Source organism: Meles meles, chromosome 17 (assembly GCF_922984935.1).
Source record: "Meles meles chromosome 17, mMelMel3.1 paternal haplotype, whole genome shotgun sequence".
In the NCBI taxonomy this organism is placed as follows: domain Eukaryota; kingdom Metazoa; phylum Chordata; class Mammalia; order Carnivora; family Mustelidae; genus Meles; species Meles meles.
The window spans coordinates 28509919-28531185 of NC_060082.1; the positions used below are offsets into that span (position 1 = coordinate 28509919).

Genomic DNA, 21267 nt, shown 5'->3' on the forward strand with positions numbered 1-21267 from the left:
TCCTCAACTCTGCCCGTCACAACACAGGGCTCAGAGTGCAGGCTGCCCTCCTGGGGAAGCCAGGCCCCAGCGGGTGTGCTGAGGCTGCTGGTCCCTGCCCAGCAGGGCCCAGACCTCTTCTGCTCTCACACGAGCATGGTGACCAGTGCTGACTCAAGGCAGCCCGTCCATGAGGGCGCTGTTCAGACAGTTGTAGAGGTATATATACTGCTCCTGGGGGCAGACGTGGGGGGAAGGAGCTTCACCCCGCTTGCCACATCTGGGGCAGAAAGGCTCCCTTGCGTCTCCCAACACTTGGCCTTCCATCTGAGAGCATCGTGGTCCCCAGCACCACCTAGTGGCTGCCCAAAGTGCGCGGCCTAGAGACGGCTCCCGGAACCTTCCCTGCTCCCTTGCCCCTTCCCACAGCTGATCCCTGGGGGCCTCTCACCAGTGTTGGGGTCATGAGGCCACAGGCCAGTGACTGCTGCAAGGCCATGTGAAAGATGTCCACGGTGCACTCAGCCCCCGCCTGCTGCAGCAGCTGGTCCATGGCCAGGAAGGTGCCCAGCTGGGCTACACCCTTGCTGCAATTGACCTCCAGTCCGATGGGGTCCAGGGCGGGGGGAGGGGCAGAGAAGGTTGGGCTATCCAGGTGTATGGGGAAACCCCACCTGGGCTTGGGGACTGGGAAGGGACCCCTGGGCATCAAGTGGGCCAGCAGGCTGGGGCCTGAGCCAGGAGGGGGTAAATTCCTAAAAGATGTCATACTCCCCAGAGATATCAGGGCAGAGTAAGGAGATGGGAGCCCTGGGAAACTGTGCCCTTTTGACCCATGACCCAGTAGGGCTTGACGAGATGTGAGGGCCTGCCGCAGAGGCAGTGAGGGGGCTCAGGCACCCACTCCCAGCCACCCTCCCAGCCCTTTGTCCAGCAGCACCTGGAGTGGCTGAGCAGCGTGCTTGGCTTCGTCTTGTCTCGAGAGCAGCATCGGCCCACGGCAGCCAAGAAGGGCAGCAGGGTGGTGGCCGGGAGCTCCCGCCCTGGCTCCCAGCGTGGGAACAGCAGTCTCTGCACCTGCCTCTCCTTCCTGCTCTTCCCCTGGGGGCAAAGCCATTGGCACCGGTGCCGGTGCCGGGGAGGAGCAGAGGAAAACCAGCACAAGCCTCTTCCCCACACAGCCCAGCACCCCCCAGCCTGTGGGCCCGACACCTACATGTGTGACCCTCAGGAGGGTACAGGGCCAGCCTGCCGTGCTGCTCTCGGCCACCCAGTGCACTGTCACCATGTCTGTGACAATAGGCCGCATCTCCGTTGGCCAGAACTCCTGTGACCGGAGACCAAGTCAAGGCTGCTCAGGTGGCTTCCCAAGCTCTCTGCCTACCCCTGGTCACAGGCCACGCCACGAGCTCCCCCAGCCCTGCCCCACCACTGAGGCTTCCCCCCACCATCGTCTCTCTGCCCCCCTCACCTTCTCCCAGGTGTCAGGCGGGCACAGGGAGACCAGCACGTGGGCCCCGTGCTCCCACACCAGCTCCCAGAACTCCTGGGGCCCAGCAGGGCCAGTCAGCACAACGTGGTCATGGCCCAAAGGCCCACCCTGTGGAGCACACGTCATTGGCTTCCAGGGCCTGAGGGCGCTCCCTGTCCATCAAAGCTCTAGGGAGCCCCCAGAAACCCCAGCTCCAGCCCAAGAAGCACAAATGATCAGAGAGGGCAAGGGATAGGGCATCATCTCACAGAGAAAAGACAGGCTTCGAGCATCTCACTAGGGGGGCTGTCCTCCCCCGGAGAAAACCGCACTTGATAGTCGTCATCTGAGGGGAGATTAGGAGGGTGAGGGGTGCCAGAAGCCCTCCACCCACGCCGGGTGCTGGGCCCACCCAGTGGGACCACAGGCACTCACAGGAGCCCGTGCTGTCCTGCTCATAGCCAGGAGGGGGCGCGGAAGAGTCAGCCACGTCGCTGATGGCCTGGAGCAGGAGCTGGGACCGTGGAGAAGGGCATTAGGAGGCTCAGCGCAACAGAGCTCACAGAAGTGCCGGTTGGGCAGGGACAGCCCCCGCCCCCCCCCCACCCTGGTTGTCACCTCCCTGGTCTGAGACACACCTTGTACTCCTTCAAGAAGCCAGCGTTGCCATTGGCCGCCCTCTTGGCGCAGGCCTGTGCAAAGTTTGTCACCAAGATGGGCTGGGACCTGGGGGAAGGGTGGACAGGGGACAAGGCACGCGGGGTTCCCCAGCTCCCGCTTCTAGTCTTCTCAGCTCTGCCCATGGACAGGATTGAGGGCCTGTTGGTGGGAGGGCACAGGAAACCTGTGCCCTGCCACACCACAAGGGCCCCAAGGGAGCTACGACTCACTCGAAGGTGGCAGAGGGCCCTTCTAGAATCTTGTTCAGGAGGCAGCTGTGCAGGAAGATGTACTGCCTCTGGCAGGAGAGGGAGGACTCAGTCAGCTGAGGGAGCAGGGCCCAGGGCGGAGATTTTCCAGCCTCCGACCAGCAAGGCAGGGATGGGGTGAGGAGGGCGGGCGTCTGGGAACCTTGCCCATGCTGCCACATGGGGTTAAAGCTGGCAGGGGACTGTCCCACCTCCCCTCTGACAGAAAGGGAGACAGATAGGGTGGCTACCTGTTTGAGCCCCTCCCCCCCAGGTCCCCTGCGTGTCCCTGAGATTCCTTTTCCTGCCCCCACCCACCCCTGTGGCCACCCACGTCCCGCCCACTCCTTCAGGTCCCTGCGGAGCCCTCACCGGGGTCTGGATCATGAGGGGCCGGTACAGCCGCAGCGCATACACAGCGTGGAACACGTCCACCGTCTGCTCCTCCTCCAGCTGCCGCAGCAGCCTTGACAGGGCCACGAAGGTGCCCGTGCGGCCCACACCCGCACTGTGGGGACAACCCGGGCTGAGTGGGCGGAGGGGGGTCCCCCCACCCCGCGGCCCCGAGCCCCACCCTGCAGGCCCACCTGCCCTCACCTGCAGTGCACCAGGATGGGGCCAGTGCCCTGGGTGGCCCTCGCCTGCTCCCGTACCAGTTCCACAAAGGTGAGCAGGGAGCGGGGGGCCTCGGGGACGCTGTGGTCCGGCCAGGTGGTGAACTGCAGCTGCTTCACCCTCCGCTGCTGTTGCTGGGCAACCTGACGGGGATGGGGGGCGTCAAGGGGGGGTGCCTAACCCTGGGCTCCCTCTGCTCCCCCCTCAGCTTTCTTCGCCAGATCCCTGAGGGCAGGGTGGCTGATGCCTGCCCCTCAGATCTGATGCTTCCCTTGCCCCCTTCCTTCCCCAGCCTCCTGAGTAGTCTCTGCCTCTGGGGGTGCCCAGGCAGAGGGGTGATGCCGGTCCCTGGCTTTCCTGCCCTTTTCTGCCCTTGTCACAGCCTGGCAAGGCACATGGGCACGAGGGGTGTGGGGTTAGGCAGGAAGACCTGAGCTCTACCTCTCACTGTGCAGCTTTGGAGGAAACTTTAACCTCCCTGTGCCTCCCTCTCGCCTCCCTAACCAACTTCCCTGGACGGTGCCCGCCCGCCCTGTTCCCTGGGGCACGCACATGCTGCAGCTGGAATTCCCGCTTCGTCCACTCATCCTCGGGCTCCTCGGCCAGCAGGTGGACCATGATGTGACCGTGGGTGATGGGGGTAGAGTCTGCTGGCCAGTAATGCTCACACAGCACCTAGGGTCAGAGGGTCAGAGGAGAGGGGGTGGTTGTGGCTTTATCCAGATGACCCTTCCCACCCATCTTTCCGGTCGCTGTTCCCCTGCTGAAATTCTGCTCTCTGTACCAACCCAGCTCCGTGGCTACCTCGTCCAGAAGCCACTCTCCTCTGGCTGGCCTCTGGCACCGTCACCCCCACACCTCTCATGTGACCCTTAGGACTTCAGGGCAGCTGCTGGGCTCCTTTGCAAAACTAGGTGGCTTTATTTAGGGCTGCCTGGCCTTGCCTCACTGCACCAGCTGGAGGACAGACCCACAGGTGTTCTCTCTGTCCCAGGGCCCTGCATTGAGCAGTGCATGGAGGACACATCCACTGGGCTTCTTGAAAGAAAGGATGCAGAATGCCCTATCTTTGATGCCCACCCTGGGGCCATCCGTACCCCATTGTATCTCCTAACCTCTTTGCCCCTCTCTGCCTAGAGCAAGAGAAGAGGAGAAACTGAGAAACAGCAGAGGTCAGAAGAAATGGAGTCAACCTGGGAGCTTAAGTACCTAGTCCTTCCCCCCACCTCCCTCTTCTGGGTGGCCCTGGGGACCTGCACCAACCTCTAGGCCTAACTGGCTTCGCTCCTGCCTGACCCACATTCCCAGACCTAAGGCTGAGACAGCAGGAGGGCCATTCCTGTAAGGAGAACGTTTGCCACCTGGTGGCCATTCTGGGAAACTGCAGGGCATGCTCACCCTCCCGTTCTCCATGCCCACAGTCAGCATGACAATGATGTGAACTTGCTGCTCCCACACAAGCCGCCAGAAGTCCTCCAGAGTTTTCTTGAGAGGCCCCTGGGTGGCAATAAATTCCTGAGGGTCGGTGTAGCCCTGGGGGGGTGGAAGACAGGAACGTGTTCCTCGGTGACCCCTTGGTCCCCCAGACCCCAGCGAGCACACAGCAGTAAATGTCCTATGTGTGATCTCCAGGAGTGAGATACCGTGCCTACACGTGTGCAAACACGTGAACACACGTGCGCACCAAGAATTCCGATCAGGAAGGGTGGCTTCAGAGACCCTGCCACCACCACCCTAGCATGACCTTTAAGGGCCAGAACAACCTACATGAAAATAACAAGGTCCTCACGTGCCAGAAATAGTGTCCCCAGTCCAACCTCTTCACCAGCCCCCCTCTCAAACCAAACTCATGTTTCTTCCATGCTCAAAATCTTCCATGGCTCCCCATTGCCCAAGTAAAATCCAGAGCCCTTAGCTTAACATTCAAGCCCCTCCTTCATCCAGACCCAATGTGCCTTTCCTGTCTCGTGTGCTACCACCAGGCAACCTCAGCCCCACACACCACCTGTATGCTCCCACCCAGCTCTTCTCTGGCTGTTCCTGCCAGCCGAATGCCCTTCCCCTCTTTTATCTCTTATCAAAATTCTAGTCATCCTTCAAGCAAGTACATGTCCCCTCCTCCAGGAAGCCTTTCTTGATTCCTCAGGTAGACTTAACTTCTTCTTCTATGTGCTCTGAGTACCATGCTCGTTCCCTTAACACAGCACTTGTCACACTGAGCGGTAGAGGTGACACACTCACGCCATGCACGAGTGTGCAGGTGCGCACACACACACATGCACACACAGTGTGCACCTTTGAAGCAGAGACTACAGTTCTGCCCCCGGCAGGCCCAGTACAGTGCCTGGCACACAGTAGGCCCTCAACAAATACCCGCTGGCCTGACCTAGAGGAACACAAGCTAGTGATCTTCAAGGACAACCGCTGGAGCTGGGGTGGGACAGTATGTCCTGCAAAGGCGTCCGTCCCCAAGCAGACACCCCCCACAGACAGCCCTGCAGGTGGCCCTTACTGGGACGAAGTTGGCATTGATGTAGTCGGAGTGGGGCTCTCCTTCCAGCTGGGTCAGCCTGACCCGGGAGTGGTCATCTGCAGACGGGAAAACCTGAGTGTCCGGGGCTGGGCGGACACACGGCCCCCTGCCCGTGCCCACTGCCCTGCTCCGGCCCTCACAGGGTAGCACGTGTGGGTAACGGTTCTTCGTGGCATTGGCCGGGTGCTCTGCCTCCAGTCTGGGCTGCTCCTTGCCCACCTCCTTCAGCTCCTGCAGAGGTTGGGAAGCAGGCCGTGGCTGCTGAAGAGGACCCATCTCACCCCACCCCCGGAGAGGGATGGGGGCGGGGGTGCACAGCTGGGAGCAGGTCCAGCCTGAGCCAGGGGCCTCAGGTCCTCTCTGCTCTGAGCCCGAGGGTGCTTGCGGCCTTACCTCGAACTCCTGAAAGAAAGCCTGGTGAGCATGAGCACTCTTGGCCTCATAGCTCTGCCGGAAGCTTTGAATTGGGATGGGCCGTTGGGTCCGCCTGGTGGGAAGGGGAGAGGGTAGGCGGACAGCGGAGCACCACCCTGAGCTCAGCGGGTGGTGGGAACAGAGCCACCCACCGACCTCAGTCCTGGCAGCTCAACCTGGTCATGTGGGAAAATGCGTGGACAGAGAGACCTGGACCCCACCTCGGGGCTGCCAACCCCCAATGCAAAGAGACAGACAAGGGGATGGCAGGAGGAGGGCGGGGCAATCAGGCCCCATGTGGGAAGGTGCCCTGGAGTCTCGGAGATCCCGTCCCTGGTGCTGAGGAGGGCTTCTGTGCACAGCCGCTGCTCCCTGATGTCAGTTCAAGGTGAGGTCAACGTGAGGGAACGCAGGAGGGACAGAGCATAGAGGGACAGGTCTCACATCCCCCGGCAAGGAAAGGAGAGAAAGGTATTCAGCCCTATACCTCACAGGTGGTTTGTCAGGGTCAAGGGCAGCACCTGAGAAGGTGAAACTGGGAGGAGGAGGAAGAGGAGGCTGCAAGGGCAGAGAGGAGCCATAGAGCTCTGGGTGGGACACCATTGCGAAAGTGTGACAAGGGTGTGAAGAGAACAGGAAAGGATGCGGGCCCAGCGGGCAGGCTGCCAGGGACACTGGGGGCAGTAGCCTCGTGGCTGGCGCAGGGCAGGCCCTCACTGCCCAGCACGCCACGAAGAGAGACGGGAAGACGCCCTCACCGCAGGTTGTAAGCTGTCAGCTCTTGGGAAAACCGAGTCTTCTCTGCCCTGCAAAGGATGGAGAGGCACGTGGGAGCGAGCCCAAGAGAGCAGGGGTGTGGGGAGTGGGGAGCTTCTCGGGGAAGAAGCCTCTCCTCCCCCAGCCACGCTGGCCCCCGCCCGCCCTCGCACTCACCTGTGCCCCTTCACCCTCCTCCAGCACAGCAGGCCCAGCACAGTACAGACGGTGAGGACACAGCCCCCCATGATGGCCACCGCCGCGGGGAGGGGCATGGCTGCCCCGGAGATGCTGGCCCGGGGCTCTAGGAAGGGCGAAGGAAAGGGTGGAATGGAGTAGCCCTTGTCCCCCTGTGGTGACAGGCCAGCCTCTCCTGGACTTGAAACTTCTGGATGGAGGGCACGGTGACAACCCACCTCTAAAGTCCCAAATTTCAGCCCAAGGCCAGAGATGGCTATTGGTGGGACCATCCTGCATGGGGACCCAGGACGCCCAGCCAGCTCTCCCTGCCCCTGGCTTCTGAGCATGCCCCAAAGACTCTCCGGCCCTCTCTGACCCTCTCAAAGAAAAGAAGAGGGTGAGGACATGGCTTCCTAGACCTTCTAGAACCGCACTGTCCAGTATGGTAGCTAGTGGCCACGGGGAGCTATTGAGCGCTTGAAATACGGCTGCTCCAAATTAAGATTTGCTCTAATACAAAATACACATAGGATTTCAAAGACTTAGCAATAGAAAAGAGTGTAAAATATCTCATTAATAGTTTTTAAACTGATCCCATGTGGCTACGATAATGTTTTAATATCTTGGTTTAAATAAAATGTTACTAAAATTAGTTTCACCTGTTTGTTTTTACCTGTCTCATGTAGCTACGGAGCAATATTGAGTGACAAATATGGCTCACACTTGGGGCTTGCTTTCTGTTTCTATCGGACCGTTCTAGACTGTTGGACTGTTCTAGAACCTCGATGAGCTGGGAGCAGCAGCACAGAGAAGGGCAGTGCTGGAAGGTAGTTGGATTGTGGGGAGTGACACACTGTTTCACTAATGTCCCTGCCTCTTCTACTCGCCCCCTCAGCCCACCCAGGCCAAGGCTGGTGCCAGGAGCACCAGTATGCCTGGCTCTGGGTCTCCCAGCTTTGCTGGGTAGGACATTGCTCTCTCTGGAGTCTACACTCAATCCCTCCTCCAGCCTCAGAAGGGGGGGGGGGGTCCCCAGCACTCTTTCCCTCCCCCGGGGCCCAGCTGGAACCATAGCCAGGTGTCCACCCTACCTGAAAAGGCTGAGAAGGAGATAATGGTCTCAGGGGGGCTGTGTCTGGTGAAAGCCACAACACTGAACCTGGGGCAGAGAAACAGGACCTTCTGTTGGGGAGGGGCAAAGAGGGCAGAACCCTTTCCAGAAAATGGAGTTGTGAGCAGTAGACACTCAGAAAGTGAGAGGCCCCTCACCTACGAACAGGCTATGTGGCATGTGGCAAGTTTAGAACAAGCCACCCCTAACTGCTCTTCCATCTCCCCTGCCCTATTCGGACAGCAAGAAGCCCTAGAAGTAAGTGCTTGCATATCCTTGGTAAGCTCAAACAGAATCCATCCCCCCCTCCCATTTTTGTTTTTGTATTTTTTTTTTTTCCTGAACCACGTAACAGATGGATGTTCCCCTTTTTGCCTCACCTGCCAGGAGGCCCAGTCAAAATAACTCTCTGGACCCTTATGGACCAGCAAATGCTTTCTCTTTGTAAGTCAGTCCAGATCTCTTGCGGAGAAAATGTGCAAACAACCCGTAAGTTGAAACTCACTTATGAAACGAGCTCCCCCCTCCCTTCAGTCTCAGCCCTCACCGGTACTGGGAGCCCGGCTTGAGTTGCCCGTTACAGATCTCCTGGGTCTGGCCACAGTCCTCTGTACCCATAGGCACCATCCAGGATCTCGGCACAGCCCAGGGCCCCGGGTAGAAGGGGTTGGGAAGCAGGATGGCCAGGTAGGAGTCACGTCCTCCATAGTAGTGGTCATACCACGTGTGGTTGATGGCTTCCTGGGGGGGCCGAACCACTGCAGAGGAACAGGAAAGGGGCAGAGCAGAGTCAGCCGTGGGGCTGAAGCCGCTCTCCCCACCACAAACCAGCTACCCCATTTCCCTCACATATTCCCACCACGCACAGCACAACAGCAGCTTTATCTGTAAGAATGTTCTGGGTCTCCCTTCCTGCTCCAGCGCTCATGCCAGCCTCGGACGTTGCCTCTTACCAGCCCAGGGTCTGGAGCCTCCTCGCCCGTCCCATGCTAGGCAGGGGCCAGGCCTCCCCATCCCCTCCAGGGCCAGGACTCACGTGACATGTTGGTAGTAGCAATGATGCCGTACCACTGAATCTGCCCATCGTCCTTGCCAAACATACCCCGTGTGATCATCACTCCTGTCCCTGCCTCCGGCTCCAGCTGGGGGGCTGCAGCTAAGTCTGGGGGGTGCCAGCCTGGGGGGTGGCGAGGGGAAGAGTGAGGTCCTAACTAGGTGCCAGGGCCAAGGGCATGGGCCATGCAGTCACGTCCCCGGCACCTCTTTCAATGCCTGGCAACTAGTATCAGATGCGCACAACTAAGTAAAGACTAGGACCGCCCCCCAACCAGGGCCGCGGGGGCGGTGGACAGGAGGCTCAAGAGCCTATGGTATGTGGATCAGGGCCAAAGAAAGCCTTGGGGGCTGGGAAACAGGGAGAGCCCCTGGCAGGGAGAGCCAGGGCAGGGAGAACCCCCGTAGGCAATGCTGGAGGGGGGCTAAGGGAGCAGAGGGGGCTCCCCAGGCCACAGGAAGCACTTACCCTCCGCAGAAGTGGCGCACAAAAGGGTGACCACACGACTCCACAGGCCATTCCTGCCCCGCACGGTGAGGCTGAGGCGGTAGGAAGTGGCAGGCATGAGGCTGGGCACGAGGAGGGCGTCCCCCGAGGTGTTGGCCTGAAAGACGAGGTGCGCGTCCCCTCCCGTGGCCAGCTGCTCCGCCACCACCAGACAGACGTCCACGTCCCCCGAGGGCACCATCCAGTTCAGGGCCAGGTGAGTAGCCTCGGGCTGACACCGCACGTCCTCCACCGGGCCAGGCTCTGCGGGAAGCAAAGGGCCGGTGTTGTTTGGGCGTCAGGACGCCCCAAGAGGCTGGCGTCTGGGTCAGCAGCTCTCAAAACCAGCAGATACAAAGGGACCGGGCGTTTATGTCCTTCTCCCCCGACAGACACCGACATACCAACAGGCAACACCACGGGGTGAGTGAACGCCCGGAGCGGCCCCGCCTGGCACAGGATGGACAGGGAGAGAGTACGTCCGGGTGTGAGGTCGCTTAGAATGAGGTGGGCCTGGCCAAGCCCCAGGGGCTGCTCCCAGGAGAGGTGACCAGCCTCTGAGAGTCGGGCATGGCACAGCCCGTGCCCCCGGGGGCCGCTGGCCCAGGCCAGGCTGATTATGGCGCTGCTCGCCTGCATGGACACCAGCAGCTCACTGGGCGTGCGCGGGGCTGTGGAGGGAAGGAGAGCGGTGAGGCCGGCTGCCGAGGGCCCAACGCACGAGGCCACAGGCCCGCTGACCCCAGGTGGGGCCCTCGGGTGTGGAGTTTGGGAAATGGAACTAACGTGGGGCTCAGGGACTGTTGAGAAAAGAATCCGGTGGTCTCAGAGGCAGCCCTGCCCACCTCTCCAGCCCCCACTCACAGGTCCAGCCGGAGGCGTTGGCAGCTGCCGCGCGGAGGGGCCCAGCCTTGGAGACAATCTCCACCTCGTACTGGGTGCCTGGGGTCAGAGCCGAGAAGCTCGTGCTGTCCACCTCAGCTCCCACGGTGCTGGCCCCTGCCTGGACCCCTGCCTGGTACAGAGTCACCTGGTAGCCATCTCGAGACCCAGGAGCATGGACCCAGGATGCCCGGAGCTGGGTGGGACCTTCAGGGGTCACATTTACCAGGGGAGGGGCAAGGGGGGCTGTGGGGAGAGCAAAATATGGGAAGGTTGAGGAGAAGAGGGGTGTTATGGGCCAAATCCCATATCCCCCCAAAAATTCATGTTGAGTTCCTAACCCCCAAGACCTCCGAATATGACCGTTTTGGGCGGATAAGTTCTTCAGAGAGGTCATTAAGTAAAATGAGGTCACAACAGGACCCATGTCCTCCTAAGAAGAGGAAATTCAGACATACCCATGCACAGAGGGGATACCAGTGAAGACACAGGGACAAGATGGCCATTTGTAAACCAAGGAGAGAGGTCAGGGACCCATCCTTCCCTCAGGGCCCTCAGAAGAAACCAGTCCTGCCAACACTTTGATCTCAGACTTCCTGCCTCCAGAATTGGGAGACAATCCATTTCTGCTCCTGGAGCCCGAGCCCCCACCCCTCACCTGGGGTGCTCTGTGATGGGAGCTCGGGTAAATGAATGCAGAAGAAAGCAAACCAAATCTCTGGCTACCCCCTCCCTTGGGTGTCCCCCCATCCTCCCCGGTCAGGAAACAGCAGCTCAGGGTGCTCAAGTGAGCCCTAGCGTCTCCCCAACAGAGTCTCCCCAACAGAAGCAGCCCCATATCACGCTCACAGCTCGTCCCTGACAGCCGCACACAAGCTCACCCAGGAGTGCACGAATGAATTAGGCCCTCTCCCTACCAAAGCACCACTCCCGGACACAGGGCTGGACTGGACGGCCCCAGGATTAAATCCGGTGCTTTTTCCCAGCTCCAGACCCTGTACCCAAGCAGCTTTTAAAGACCCCCCACGTGACTGTGCAGGTTCTCGAGGACAGGCAACGCCTGGGGGCCCAAGCAGCGCCCCTTCACCCTCAGCTGGAGCCCAGGCCCCGAAGTCACATAAGCCTGGCCCAGTCGCCTAGTCAGCACCTCCTTTGCAACTGGGGGAAACTGAGGCTCAGAGAGGAACGAGGTTTGCTTTGGCGATGGAGCCCCAGCTAGCACCCAGGTCTCCTGCCTCCTAAGCCAGAGCTCTTTCCAGCTTCCTCTCAGGCCTGTCTGAGGTCACATGGTCCCTGGGAGGGACAAAGACTTCGAGGAGAACACATAGTTTCCGGGGAGTCCAGCCAGCAAGGGTGGCCAGGGAGAAAGGGGTGTGCGGGTGGCACTCACACGTCCAGCCTGTGGCATTGGCTCTGCTGCTCTCATGTGGCCCCCGCAGGGTGGCCAGCTGAACCAGGAACTCGGTGCCTGGGGGCAGCCGGGCCCAGGAGAAGTTCTGAGCTTCCGGAGGCAGAGTCTCCCTGCTTTCCAGAGTCAGGGGCCGCAAGCGGTAAAGCCACAGCTGGAAGCCATCCCTGTGCCCGGGTGGGGGGCTCCAGGAGGCCGTCAGGACAGGAGGCTGGGAGGCAAGGCCCAGGCTCAGGCTGGCAGGAGGAGCAGGGACTGCAGGGTCAAGGAAGAAACAGAACCGGAGTGACCCAAATGCCTTACCATTGTCTCCCTCCCCTCCCCTCCCCACTACCTGCACCCTTTTCCTGGGTCTCCACAAGAGCCCCAAACATGGCCAGCCTACAGATCCAGCTTCCGTGGGGCTCCAAGCACACTCAATTTTCTTTCCCAAGAAAAGGGCACCTGGGTGGCTCAGCTGGTTTAGCCTCTGACTCCTGATTTCAGTTCAGGTCATGATCTCAGGGTGGTGAGATCCCGCCCTGCATCTGGCTCTACGCTGAACAGGAAGTTTGCTTGAGATTCTCTCTCGCCCTCTCCCAGCCCCTCCCCACTTCTCTCACATAGCTAAATAAATCTGAAAGAAAGAGGGAAAGAAAGGAAGGAATGAAGGAAGGAAGGGAGGAAGAAAACCACTTGAAAAACATGGATCTCTGCCCTGTCTGCTCCCCTACCTTCTCCCCACACTGTCAGTTCCTTGAGGGTGTGATGTCTGGCTCACAGAGTCCCCACAAGACCCAGCACCCACCTCTTTAACCCCTTAGGGCCCTGGTCAGCTCACCTGCTGACATTCAGTTCCCACAAGCTCATTCTCTCTCTCTCTCCCTCTTTCTCCTTTTCTCTCTCACCCTCCTCCCCCCGACACCACCTCTCCTGAGGGCCCTGGTGCATGCTTAGCCTCTCCAGAAAGCCCTTGTCTGTCTGACTCAGACCGTAGCCTTCTCAGCTCACTCTCCGCCTCCTCCTCCAGGAAGCCTCCCCTGACTCCCTAAGCAGGTTTCCCTTTTTTGAGTCCTAAAAGATTAGACTGAACCACCTAAAATTCCTGATAGTCACCAATTTTAACCTGTAAGAAGACAGTCCGCATATGGTTTGAAATACATCGTGCGTATTGCTATCCCGCGTTTACGTTTGCGATCTGATACATAAAATAGCATAGAGCATGTGGGTGCATGTGTGTATACACGTATATATACTCTTCTGTTTACTTGTCAGTCTTCCTTTCTAGATTGTCTTATTCATGATTTTTAGCCTCAGCACGTAGCCCCATACCTAAAACATGGGAAACACTAAATATTTGTCGGCCAGATGGATGGATGAATGGCCGACCCCAGGGTAGGAGGTAGAAAATACTTGCAAACAGATTCACCCAAAGTCCCCCTTGGATGGGCACATGACCCTCCAAATCCAGAACATGCACACAGAGGAGCAGACAGTAAAGGAAGCCAGGACCCCAGCCCCACAGTCCTGGGCCGCCCTCCCAAAGGCTGCAGCCCAGGAATTCATGTGGGCACGCACGCATCCTCACAATGCTGGAGCCGGGGTTCCCTGCCCAGGTGCACACTGACACAATGTAGCAGGAGCCGGGCATTAGAGACCTGGGAGTCAGGCTGCAACTCTCTGGTCCCAAGGCAACAAGACTGCCCCGTGACCTCTGGCTGCCCTCCTGATGCCAGGTGGCCCTGGAGCCTTCTTGCTGCCCCTGCTATACTGGAGACCAACCCATAGCCAGGTCAGAGGGGCTGCTCCTGCCGGTGACCTCCAGGGACTGGGGCGCCAGGGGCTCTGAAGGGAGGCGTAGTTTGGTCAGGGGGCCATGTGGTGTCTGTGGCCCTGAGAAGCTCCCTCCCAGCTTTCCCGAGCCTCCCCCCCCTACCCAAAGGTCCCTCCCCAAGGAAAGGCCTTACCCCGGGGTCAGGGGTACAGGAGCTGGCACTCACTGGTTTGGTCTGTGAGGCTCTGGGTCGTGCTCCGCGTGGTGGCAGGTGGCACAGAGGTGTTTCCAAGGAGGCCTGGGGCTCCCTCATCATAGAGCTGTGCCTGCCTCCTGGGCTCCCCGGGGGCCGCCAGCCCATCCAGCTGTAGCTTGGTCCCGTTGCTCTGTCTGGGCTGGGCAGCAGAATCTGCAGAGGATGCAGTCTCTGGGGAGTGAGGACCCAGCTGCTTCTCCTCACAGGTGCCCCCGGGCAGGACCCCAGCCTGTTGCCCACCAGCCCAGACTCACCATACAGCCAGGCACTGGCCCGGGCCCAGGCACTGTAGGGCCCAGCCAGAGCCCTCAGCTCCAGAATGTAGTGTCCAGCAGGCAGGGGCCCCGGGAATGTGGCGTTGAGGGCTCCAGGGCCCCGAGTGCTGTTCTTTTCCACTTGCCCGCTTAGCATGAGCAGGTAGCCGTCGTGGGCACCCGGCCCTGTCTTCCAGCTTGCCCAGAGTGTGGAGGGCAGGGGAATGAGCACCAGGTCCAGAGGAGCAGAGGGATCTAGGTGGACAAAGAGCAAATATGTGCAGAAAAACCCAAATGGTGGACGAGAGCCATCCTCCCCTCCTTGTGCCAGCTTCCACCTGTTTGCACCAGACAGTCCAGAGGCAGGCAGACGCCATTTGCCGTTCTGGGTGAATTCTGGGATCTGGTCATGGGCAATGGTCACAGAAATAATGACACATCCAGTGACCAGGGACGTCTATGTCAGCGGGGCTCTAAGTACACCCATGCACTGCCTCACGTGGATGCCCCACGGGCCAGCAGGAGGGGTGCTCCCTGCGAGCCTCACCCCTTCCCCGCAGAATCCAAAGCCACCCGCCTCCACCTGTCGTATCCCTCCCCCTCCCCGGACGCCCCCCAAAGCACTCACAGGTCCACTCGGTGGCATTGGGCCCCGCCACCTGCCGGGGCCCGGCCACAGCACTGAGCGTCAGCTCGTAGGGGGTGCCTGGAGAGAGGCGCAGGAAGGTGTGATTGGAGACCCCGCGTCTGACCACCGCGGTCAGGTTGGTGCCGCTCAGGAGGTCCGTGAGCACGAGCTGGAGCCAGGCAGCCCCCTCGGATCTGTTCCAGGAGGCTCGTAGGCCATTGGTGCCCAGGGCCCGCAGCACCAGCTTGGGAGGAGACACGGGGGCTGGAAGAAGCATGGCGAGAACAAAGCCAGGCTTGAGAAAGAGAGCTGGAGTCGGACCCTGACGCCAGCCCAGGCAGTCCCAGCACCAACCAGCCATGTGGTGACAGGGTTGGCCGTGAGGCTCTGGACAGTCTCCGTCACTCCCAGATCGACTGCCACCCACGCCCTCCAGGTGCCTGCCTTACCTGTCCATTGGTGGACGCTGGTCTTCGCCTGGAGGTTGCCAGCCCAGGTAGTAACCTCCAGAACATACTCACTACCTGCTAGGAGGTGGCTGAAATTGTAGGACAGGGTGCCCAGTGGCCTGGAGACATTGTGCACCAGCGTCTGGGATTCTGGGTGGTAGAGGAGAAGTTGGTAGCCATCCTGCTCCCCGGGGGCAGCCCCCCACGAGGCCTCGAGGCTGGATGGGCTCCCACGGTTGTGGAACCGCAAACTGCAGACAGTCGATGGGGCTGCGTCAGAGGTGGAGAGAAACACCAAGGTCAGGGTCAAAGGGGTATCACCCCTGTTCTTCTAGTGCATCTACATGGGTCACTGGACCAAGCATGGTCCTCAGAGAGGTTGCCCTCCTTGGCCAACCCTCCAGGACAGCTACCTCCTGCTCGGACCCCGGGCGATGCCGGCCCACTCCCGGCCCCCCAGCCTGTGGACCACACACCGGTGCGGGCGGCGATGGTGATGGTGCTGTTCTGTCCACAGGCTCGCAGGGCAGTCACCTCCAACAGGTAGTGACCTCCTGGCACCAGGTCCCGGAACTCAAAGCTGGATGCGTTGGTGTGGGCCTGGAGCGGCTGCCCTTCTGGAGAGCCCAAGGGACTCAGGTGGGTGAGGCGGAGGGCATGGCTCAGCTTGTCTGGCCCCGGGGCTGCCCAGCTCAGAAAGAGGCTAGTAGGCCTCCCCTGGCTGCTGACGTTGACTTTCAGAGGTGGTCCTGGGGAAAGAGGGTGCACTCAGAGTCTCCCAAAGCCCTTTCTCCTCTAAAGAAGGATGGGAAGAAAAAGAAAAGGGGGGAGCAGAGAAGAGGCCAAGTCTGGCATGGAGAAACTGAGCCTGCCCCCACTCCCTACCTCTCAGACCGCCCTCCCCCGTTGAAGACACCTACCTCCGCTCTCTCCGTCCGGGCTCCTGGCCAGGGAATGACACTCATCTCCCTGTGGGAAGAAAGGGAGGAGAGGAGAGGAGACCCCAGAACCCTAAGCCTCTGTGAAAGCCACTGGGGACAGGGCCAGGATCAGAGAGAAGGCTGTCCTCTTGTCCGGCCCTCCCCCAGCAGGGCCAAAAGGACATCAGCCCTTTTGAGATGGCTTGGGAGGCAGCCCCGGGCAGGCAGAAGCAATTCGTTCCTGCTGTGCTCAGAGCCAGCAGCTAGGAAGGAGCAGTCTCTGCTCTGCCTAATGCAGACCAGCTGTGGGGCCCTGCAGAGAGGTGGGAGCCTGGACAAGCCCTGGAGGACAGGGTCCTACCTGCCCACCTGCCCCCAGCGCCCACCGTACCTTGGCCAAGAAACCCCGGAGCCAGAGGAAGGCAACAAACAGGACTGAGGGCCTCATCCCGACGTCTGTAGAGGAAAGACAAGATGCAGCAGGGGAGGAGCCAGTCCCCCCAACCCTCCCCTTGCCCCGCTGGCGGGCGGGCCGGCTGGCTGGCGGGTGGATGGGCAGGCAGGCAAGGTTGGGAAGGCCGAGTTCCAGGCAGATGGCAGGCAGCAGGAAGCCAAAGAGCGAGGGGCTGCCTCTCAGCCCAGACCCTAACCGCTCACTGCACCCAGCCTTGGCAAGTTTCCGTGAGGGGAGAAAGACCCCAGGGCCCGGGAGGTAGAAGGGCTCGGCACCTGTCAGGCCGCAGACGAGCCCACCTCTCCGGCTGCCTCCCCTGCCTCCACCCCTCCTCCAGAACTTGACTTTCCAGGGAGGCCTTGGGAAAGACCAAGACAAGAGATAGCCTTAACAGTGGACACACAGAGCAAAGGCAGCTGGCTCCCCGCTCCCTGACCCCAGAGGAAGAGTGTGGTTCTGTCGACTCTATCAACACGTGGGAGCTAGGTTGTTTGTGTTCTGTTGTGGGGGGAGGGGTGGATCCTTGTGACACCACGTGGACGTGTGTCCTGTGGAGTGGAGGGACCCGCTGGGAGTCTGTGTCCCCTTGTGGGCATCCATGTGGCACCATGCCTTTGTGGACAGAGGCACAGGAGCACATTCTAAAGGCTGTGAGTCGCAGGGATTATAGATCTAGAAGAGCCCAACTGGCCCTTGGGACCAATCTGTTCCCGTATCCTCACCGCCCAGATGAGGAAGCTGATTTCCAGAGAGGGTAGAGCCCAGCCCCAGAAGGCAAATCCTGGTCCTTGCCCCCAAATTGGGGTCCCCTCAGCTTGAACCTCTCTGAGGATCTACTTAAATCTCCAGGATATCTGCTTTCCTTCCCCCACCCACCTAGATCAGTGTCCCCCCACACCCGCCGCCTCCCACCCCTCCCCCACCCAGTCCCCACCAGGCTGCAGGCAGGTGAAGGCCCAGGGGAGCTTCCCTGAGGCTTGGCCTAGAAGCAAGACGGCTTCACCTGGGCCTAAATCCAGCTCCTCACCTGGAACTGCTCACCCATGTGTCCCCACCCCAAGACAGCTGACGGTGGGGAGGGGAGGGGAGGGAGAACAGAAGGGGAAGAAATGGCTCTGGGCCCCGGGAAAGAGGCAACGGGGAGGGGGAAGAGGCAGAAAACAGGCAGGTATAGAAACCAAACACCAAGAGCCAAGGTGTTCCTCTTGGCTCCAAGAGGAGCCAGGCTCTCAGGGGCCAGCCCCAGCAGGGAGGACAGGCCTGCATGGAGACCGACTCAGTCTCCCTCTGGCTCAGTTCAGAACCAGGGCCTGCCTGCCCTTCCCCCACTCCACCCAGCCCCAAACCTCAGAGCCACCCACCCCGCCTCTGGACAGGGGCCTGGAAACTGAGCACTGCAAAATCATCAGATTTTCCAGGCAGTGTGTGTGTGTGTGTGTGTGTGTCTGTGTGTCTGTGTGTCTGTGTGTGTGTGTGTCTGTATCCATGCACGCATGTGTTCTTTCAAAGGGGAGCATGGGGGGAGGCTCAGAGAGCAACTGGGGAAGCTGATACAAAAGACAAGATCCCGGTCTGGCCAAGAGGTCCACCCCACCTCCTCTGGGTCACCTCACTCTACTCTTTCTAGCAGAGTGTCCAGCAGCAGCAGCACAGGGGACAAGAGGGGGGCGGGCGGAAACACCCTAATTCAGAATCTAAGTGGAAGAGCTGTGGCAGGACACAGTTGTAGGTAAGGGGGGGGAGGCGGGTCTTAGACCCTGCCTGAGAGTCTCCCTACAAAAGAGGGGCTTGTTGAGAACACCCAGGACTCCATAGCCGGTCCTGTGGACAGTCCCGGAGGAGGCACGCGGCCACAGAAGGCACACCAGCCCTGTCGATGGAAGAGGGGCTCCAGAGACGGGGTAGAAAGGATCTGACAGATAAGACGCCACCTCCCCAGCCCAAGCCTCTCCATTCAGCAAAAAAAGTACCACAAGGGCTGAGTCTTCTGCCCGGCAACCCCTCCCACAGACAAACCCACATCCTCTCCCTAGAGAACCCCTGGGGTCCTCCTAAGGTCTCAAAGCACCTTACTGATTCCTTCTGGAGAGAACCACCCGGGAGGCAGCAGAGGGCAAGAGACAGGTCCAGGCATCTTGATTCCCAACTGTGAGGCAGCCCCGGCTGTCCCTGCAGCTGTCCTACATGGCTCCCTTCCGGCCCTCCCCCTCCTCTCCCACGGCCTAAAGCCCGGCCTTGGGCATCCCCCGCTCTAGGGGAAGATAATCACCGGGCAGGAGAGGAGTCGATGGATCCGGACAGCCAAGTCTCCCACTCTTCCTCCCACGCCCTGGGGAAGGTCACCAGGGCGGGGGGGAGGCCTAGATTCCTCTGACCAGGCTGTGGGAAGGCAGCAAGAGGCGGGAGGCTGCAGACCGGTGAGGCGGGTGCGTGGAGAGCCGGCAGCCTGGGCACGAGTGTGGAGGGACACGCTCTGTGCGTGTGTGTGTGCATGCGTGAGCCGCGAGTTTGCACATGCCTATGTGGATGGACGTCCTCATGTGGGCATCTGTGTGTACAGGGGGTGTCCAAGGACATCGTGGATGGGGAGAAAGACAGGAGGGTCCCGGGGAGGAACGACCCTGTTGTACAACAGATGTCTGTCTCACCAGCTCTGGCCTTGGGAGAGAGGGAGGGACTCTCTTCTGTCCTAGAGTCCTCCAACAAGGGACCTGAGTTCCAGCAAGCTGGCCAAGAATGGGACATTTTCCTGGATCTCCAGGCAGGCTGGCCTTGGCTCCCCAAGTGCTGAGCTGGCCTGACTCCCTGGTCCTTCGGCGGGGGTTGGGGTATGGGAAAGTCCCCTTCACCCACCGGTCCCCAAAAGGTGTCAGGGAAAGTGGGTCGGGCGGGGGATGAGCTTCCGGGATGGCTGGAACAAAGGTAGGGCCCCGGGTCCCCCTCTTCCTTCAGACTTCACAACAGTGGGCCCAGATCATGGCCACACGGCCTAACAGCGACAGTCTGCCCCACTCACCCAGGGTCTCCCCTCCAGGGCCTCCCCACTTCTGTTGGATGAGGTCTCCCGGCTCCTAGCTCTCTGCATCTCCATCTCCCCCACACAGCCAGGGCACGCAGGAGCCTGCCGCACTGGGGCGGAGGCAGGCCTCGGCTGGCCCAGGATTTGGGGGCGATGTGGGGGAGGAGCTACGATCCTAGGGTTTCTCCAGAGAGGCATGAAGAGGGCTAGGGAGGGGAACAAGACAGGTGGAGTGGGTGGGGACCCGGAGTCCTGGCGCCCCAGCAGCGGGTCCAGTACCCAAGATCCTCCCCTCTGGAATTTTACAGGGTGGCAGCCTTTGACTCCGGAGCTGGTGGCCGCCTGGCCTGTTCCCCAGGTGCTGCCAGAGAGCAAGGAACCTCTGGGAAGGCCACAGCTGCCCCTCCAAGGGGCTTCTGACACTGGGGACAGCAAGTTGTGGCTGGCAGCCCTGGGACTGGGGAATGGCTGTGGGGGGCTGAGCCAGGCAGGGGGGGGCATGGGCCCAGGCTGCTCTGTCCCTGCAGACTGGCTGGAGGAAGGGAGCAGTCTGGAGGAAGGGGGTCTGGGAGAGAGGAGACATGGATCCTCCCGCCAGACATTCCTCCCCTGGATTCCTCCCCAGGCCTGCTGATCCCCTTGACAGCTCCTGAGCCCTTCAGAGGCCCAGGCCCCTTTGATGGATCAGAGAGGAGCCAGGATTCTCCGCATGGGAAGGGAGGAGCCTGATAGCCTCATGTGGAGACAGAGCCTCCGAGAGGTTCAGTCACTCACCCAGGGTCACACAGCTAATGTGGCACTGTTTCGAGTCATTGCACGTGACACAATCCGGCTTTCAACTATTGCTGTGCTTTCTTTGGGGTCAAGGGATGGCTGGGACCTAAACCCCAGCTCTGGAAGGCAAATCAGCTCCTGGAGAGATGAGGTTTGAGAGCTGTCTGGGGCTGTTCCACCCCAGGAGTGAGGAAAGTTTCTGGGGGCGGAGGAGTCTCTCTGAGGGAACACCAGGCCTTCCCCTGTTCCAGCAGCCTGGCTGGTCTGGGGAGGAGCCGCTGCAGGGCACCTTGTCGCCTCTGAGGCTCGTGGGTGGTGCGCTCACGCCTCCTGAGCTCTAGTCGCACACCGCCATGAATGTTCAGGCATCTCTAAGCAGAAGGGAGAGGGAGGACAGGTGGCAAGGAGTGACTATCCCCCCAACCCCAAACACACCCAAAGGGAACTGAGAGATCCTCAGGGTCTTGCCCAATGCCATTGCCCCCAACTCCCACCCCCAACTCCCTCTCCCACCTCCTGGCCCCCAGCTTCCTTGCTCTTCCCCAGAGAGCTCAGCTTCCAGCTCCTCAAACCGTTGCTGGGCCCAGCCTTGGGAGGGTAGAGGGTGTGCTCACGGCTCACCACGGGGCCCAGACCCTGGAAACTGGTAGAAACCTGGAGGCACTGGCGGACCAGTGGGGGGAAGGCTTTGCCTGCTTCCTCCTCCCCACCCCTGTGGTATCCTAGCTTCCTGTTCTTGATAGCAATCAACAGCCTGGCCCCGCGGGGGTGGACCTCTTTGTGATCCCCTCCTGCCCCCTTTTTCGATCCCCAGGGCCCCCTGGCCCATTTGTCGACATACCGCTGGGTTTGGGGAGCAGGAGAAGTCAGCCTCGGGTCATTCCCACAGATTGACCAGGGATTCCCAGGCTCTCCTGCCCCCGCCTCTACCCTGTCCTGGGTACCAGGGCTGACTGCCACGCT

General features: G+C 60.5%; 1 protein-coding gene across 1 annotated transcript; it reads right to left on the reverse strand.

Moving 5' to 3' along the window:
- Positions 1 to 19934, reverse strand: LOC123928350 (receptor-type tyrosine-protein phosphatase V-like). The gene is made up of 33 exons (XM_045983470.1): positions 19528 to 19934; positions 16449 to 16513; positions 16058 to 16106; positions 15614 to 15886; positions 15138 to 15407; positions 14689 to 14952; positions 14061 to 14315; positions 13777 to 13959; positions 11780 to 12052; positions 10372 to 10635; positions 9912 to 10178; positions 9490 to 9771; positions 9004 to 9144; positions 8515 to 8725; positions 7948 to 8015; positions 6854 to 6980; positions 6679 to 6726; positions 5900 to 5993; positions 5647 to 5737; positions 5486 to 5562; positions 4372 to 4506; positions 3526 to 3648; positions 2956 to 3116; positions 2731 to 2866; positions 2341 to 2408; positions 2089 to 2245; positions 1886 to 1964; positions 1720 to 1796; positions 1451 to 1579; positions 1196 to 1306; positions 920 to 1080; positions 431 to 566; positions 1 to 213 (listed from the first exon to the last, which is right to left on the reverse strand). The coding sequence occupies exons 2-33, from the start codon at positions 16503 to 16505 to the stop codon at positions 154 to 156; spliced, it is 4827 nt and encodes a 1608-aa protein (XP_045839426.1). The 5' UTR covers positions 16506 to 16513; positions 19528 to 19934; the 3' UTR covers positions 1 to 153.
- Between the last annotated feature and the right edge of the window lie 1333 nt (positions 19935 to 21267).

Excerpts from the sequence above, each read along its gene's own strand:
- LOC123928350 (XM_045983470.1), bottom strand. The coding sequence starts at position 16,505 with ATGAGGCCCTCAGTCCTGTTTGTTGCCTTCCTCTGGCTCCGGGGTTTC. Across the intron at positions 1,081-1,195 it reads CCCTCCTGAGGGTCACACAT|GGGAAGAGCAGGAAGGAGAG; the intron begins GTAGGTGTCGGG and ends CTTTGCCCCCAG. Across the intron at positions 214-430 it reads GCCTCATGACCCCAACACTG|GAGCAGTATATATACCTCTA; the intron begins GTGAGAGGCCCC and ends GTCTGCCCCCAG.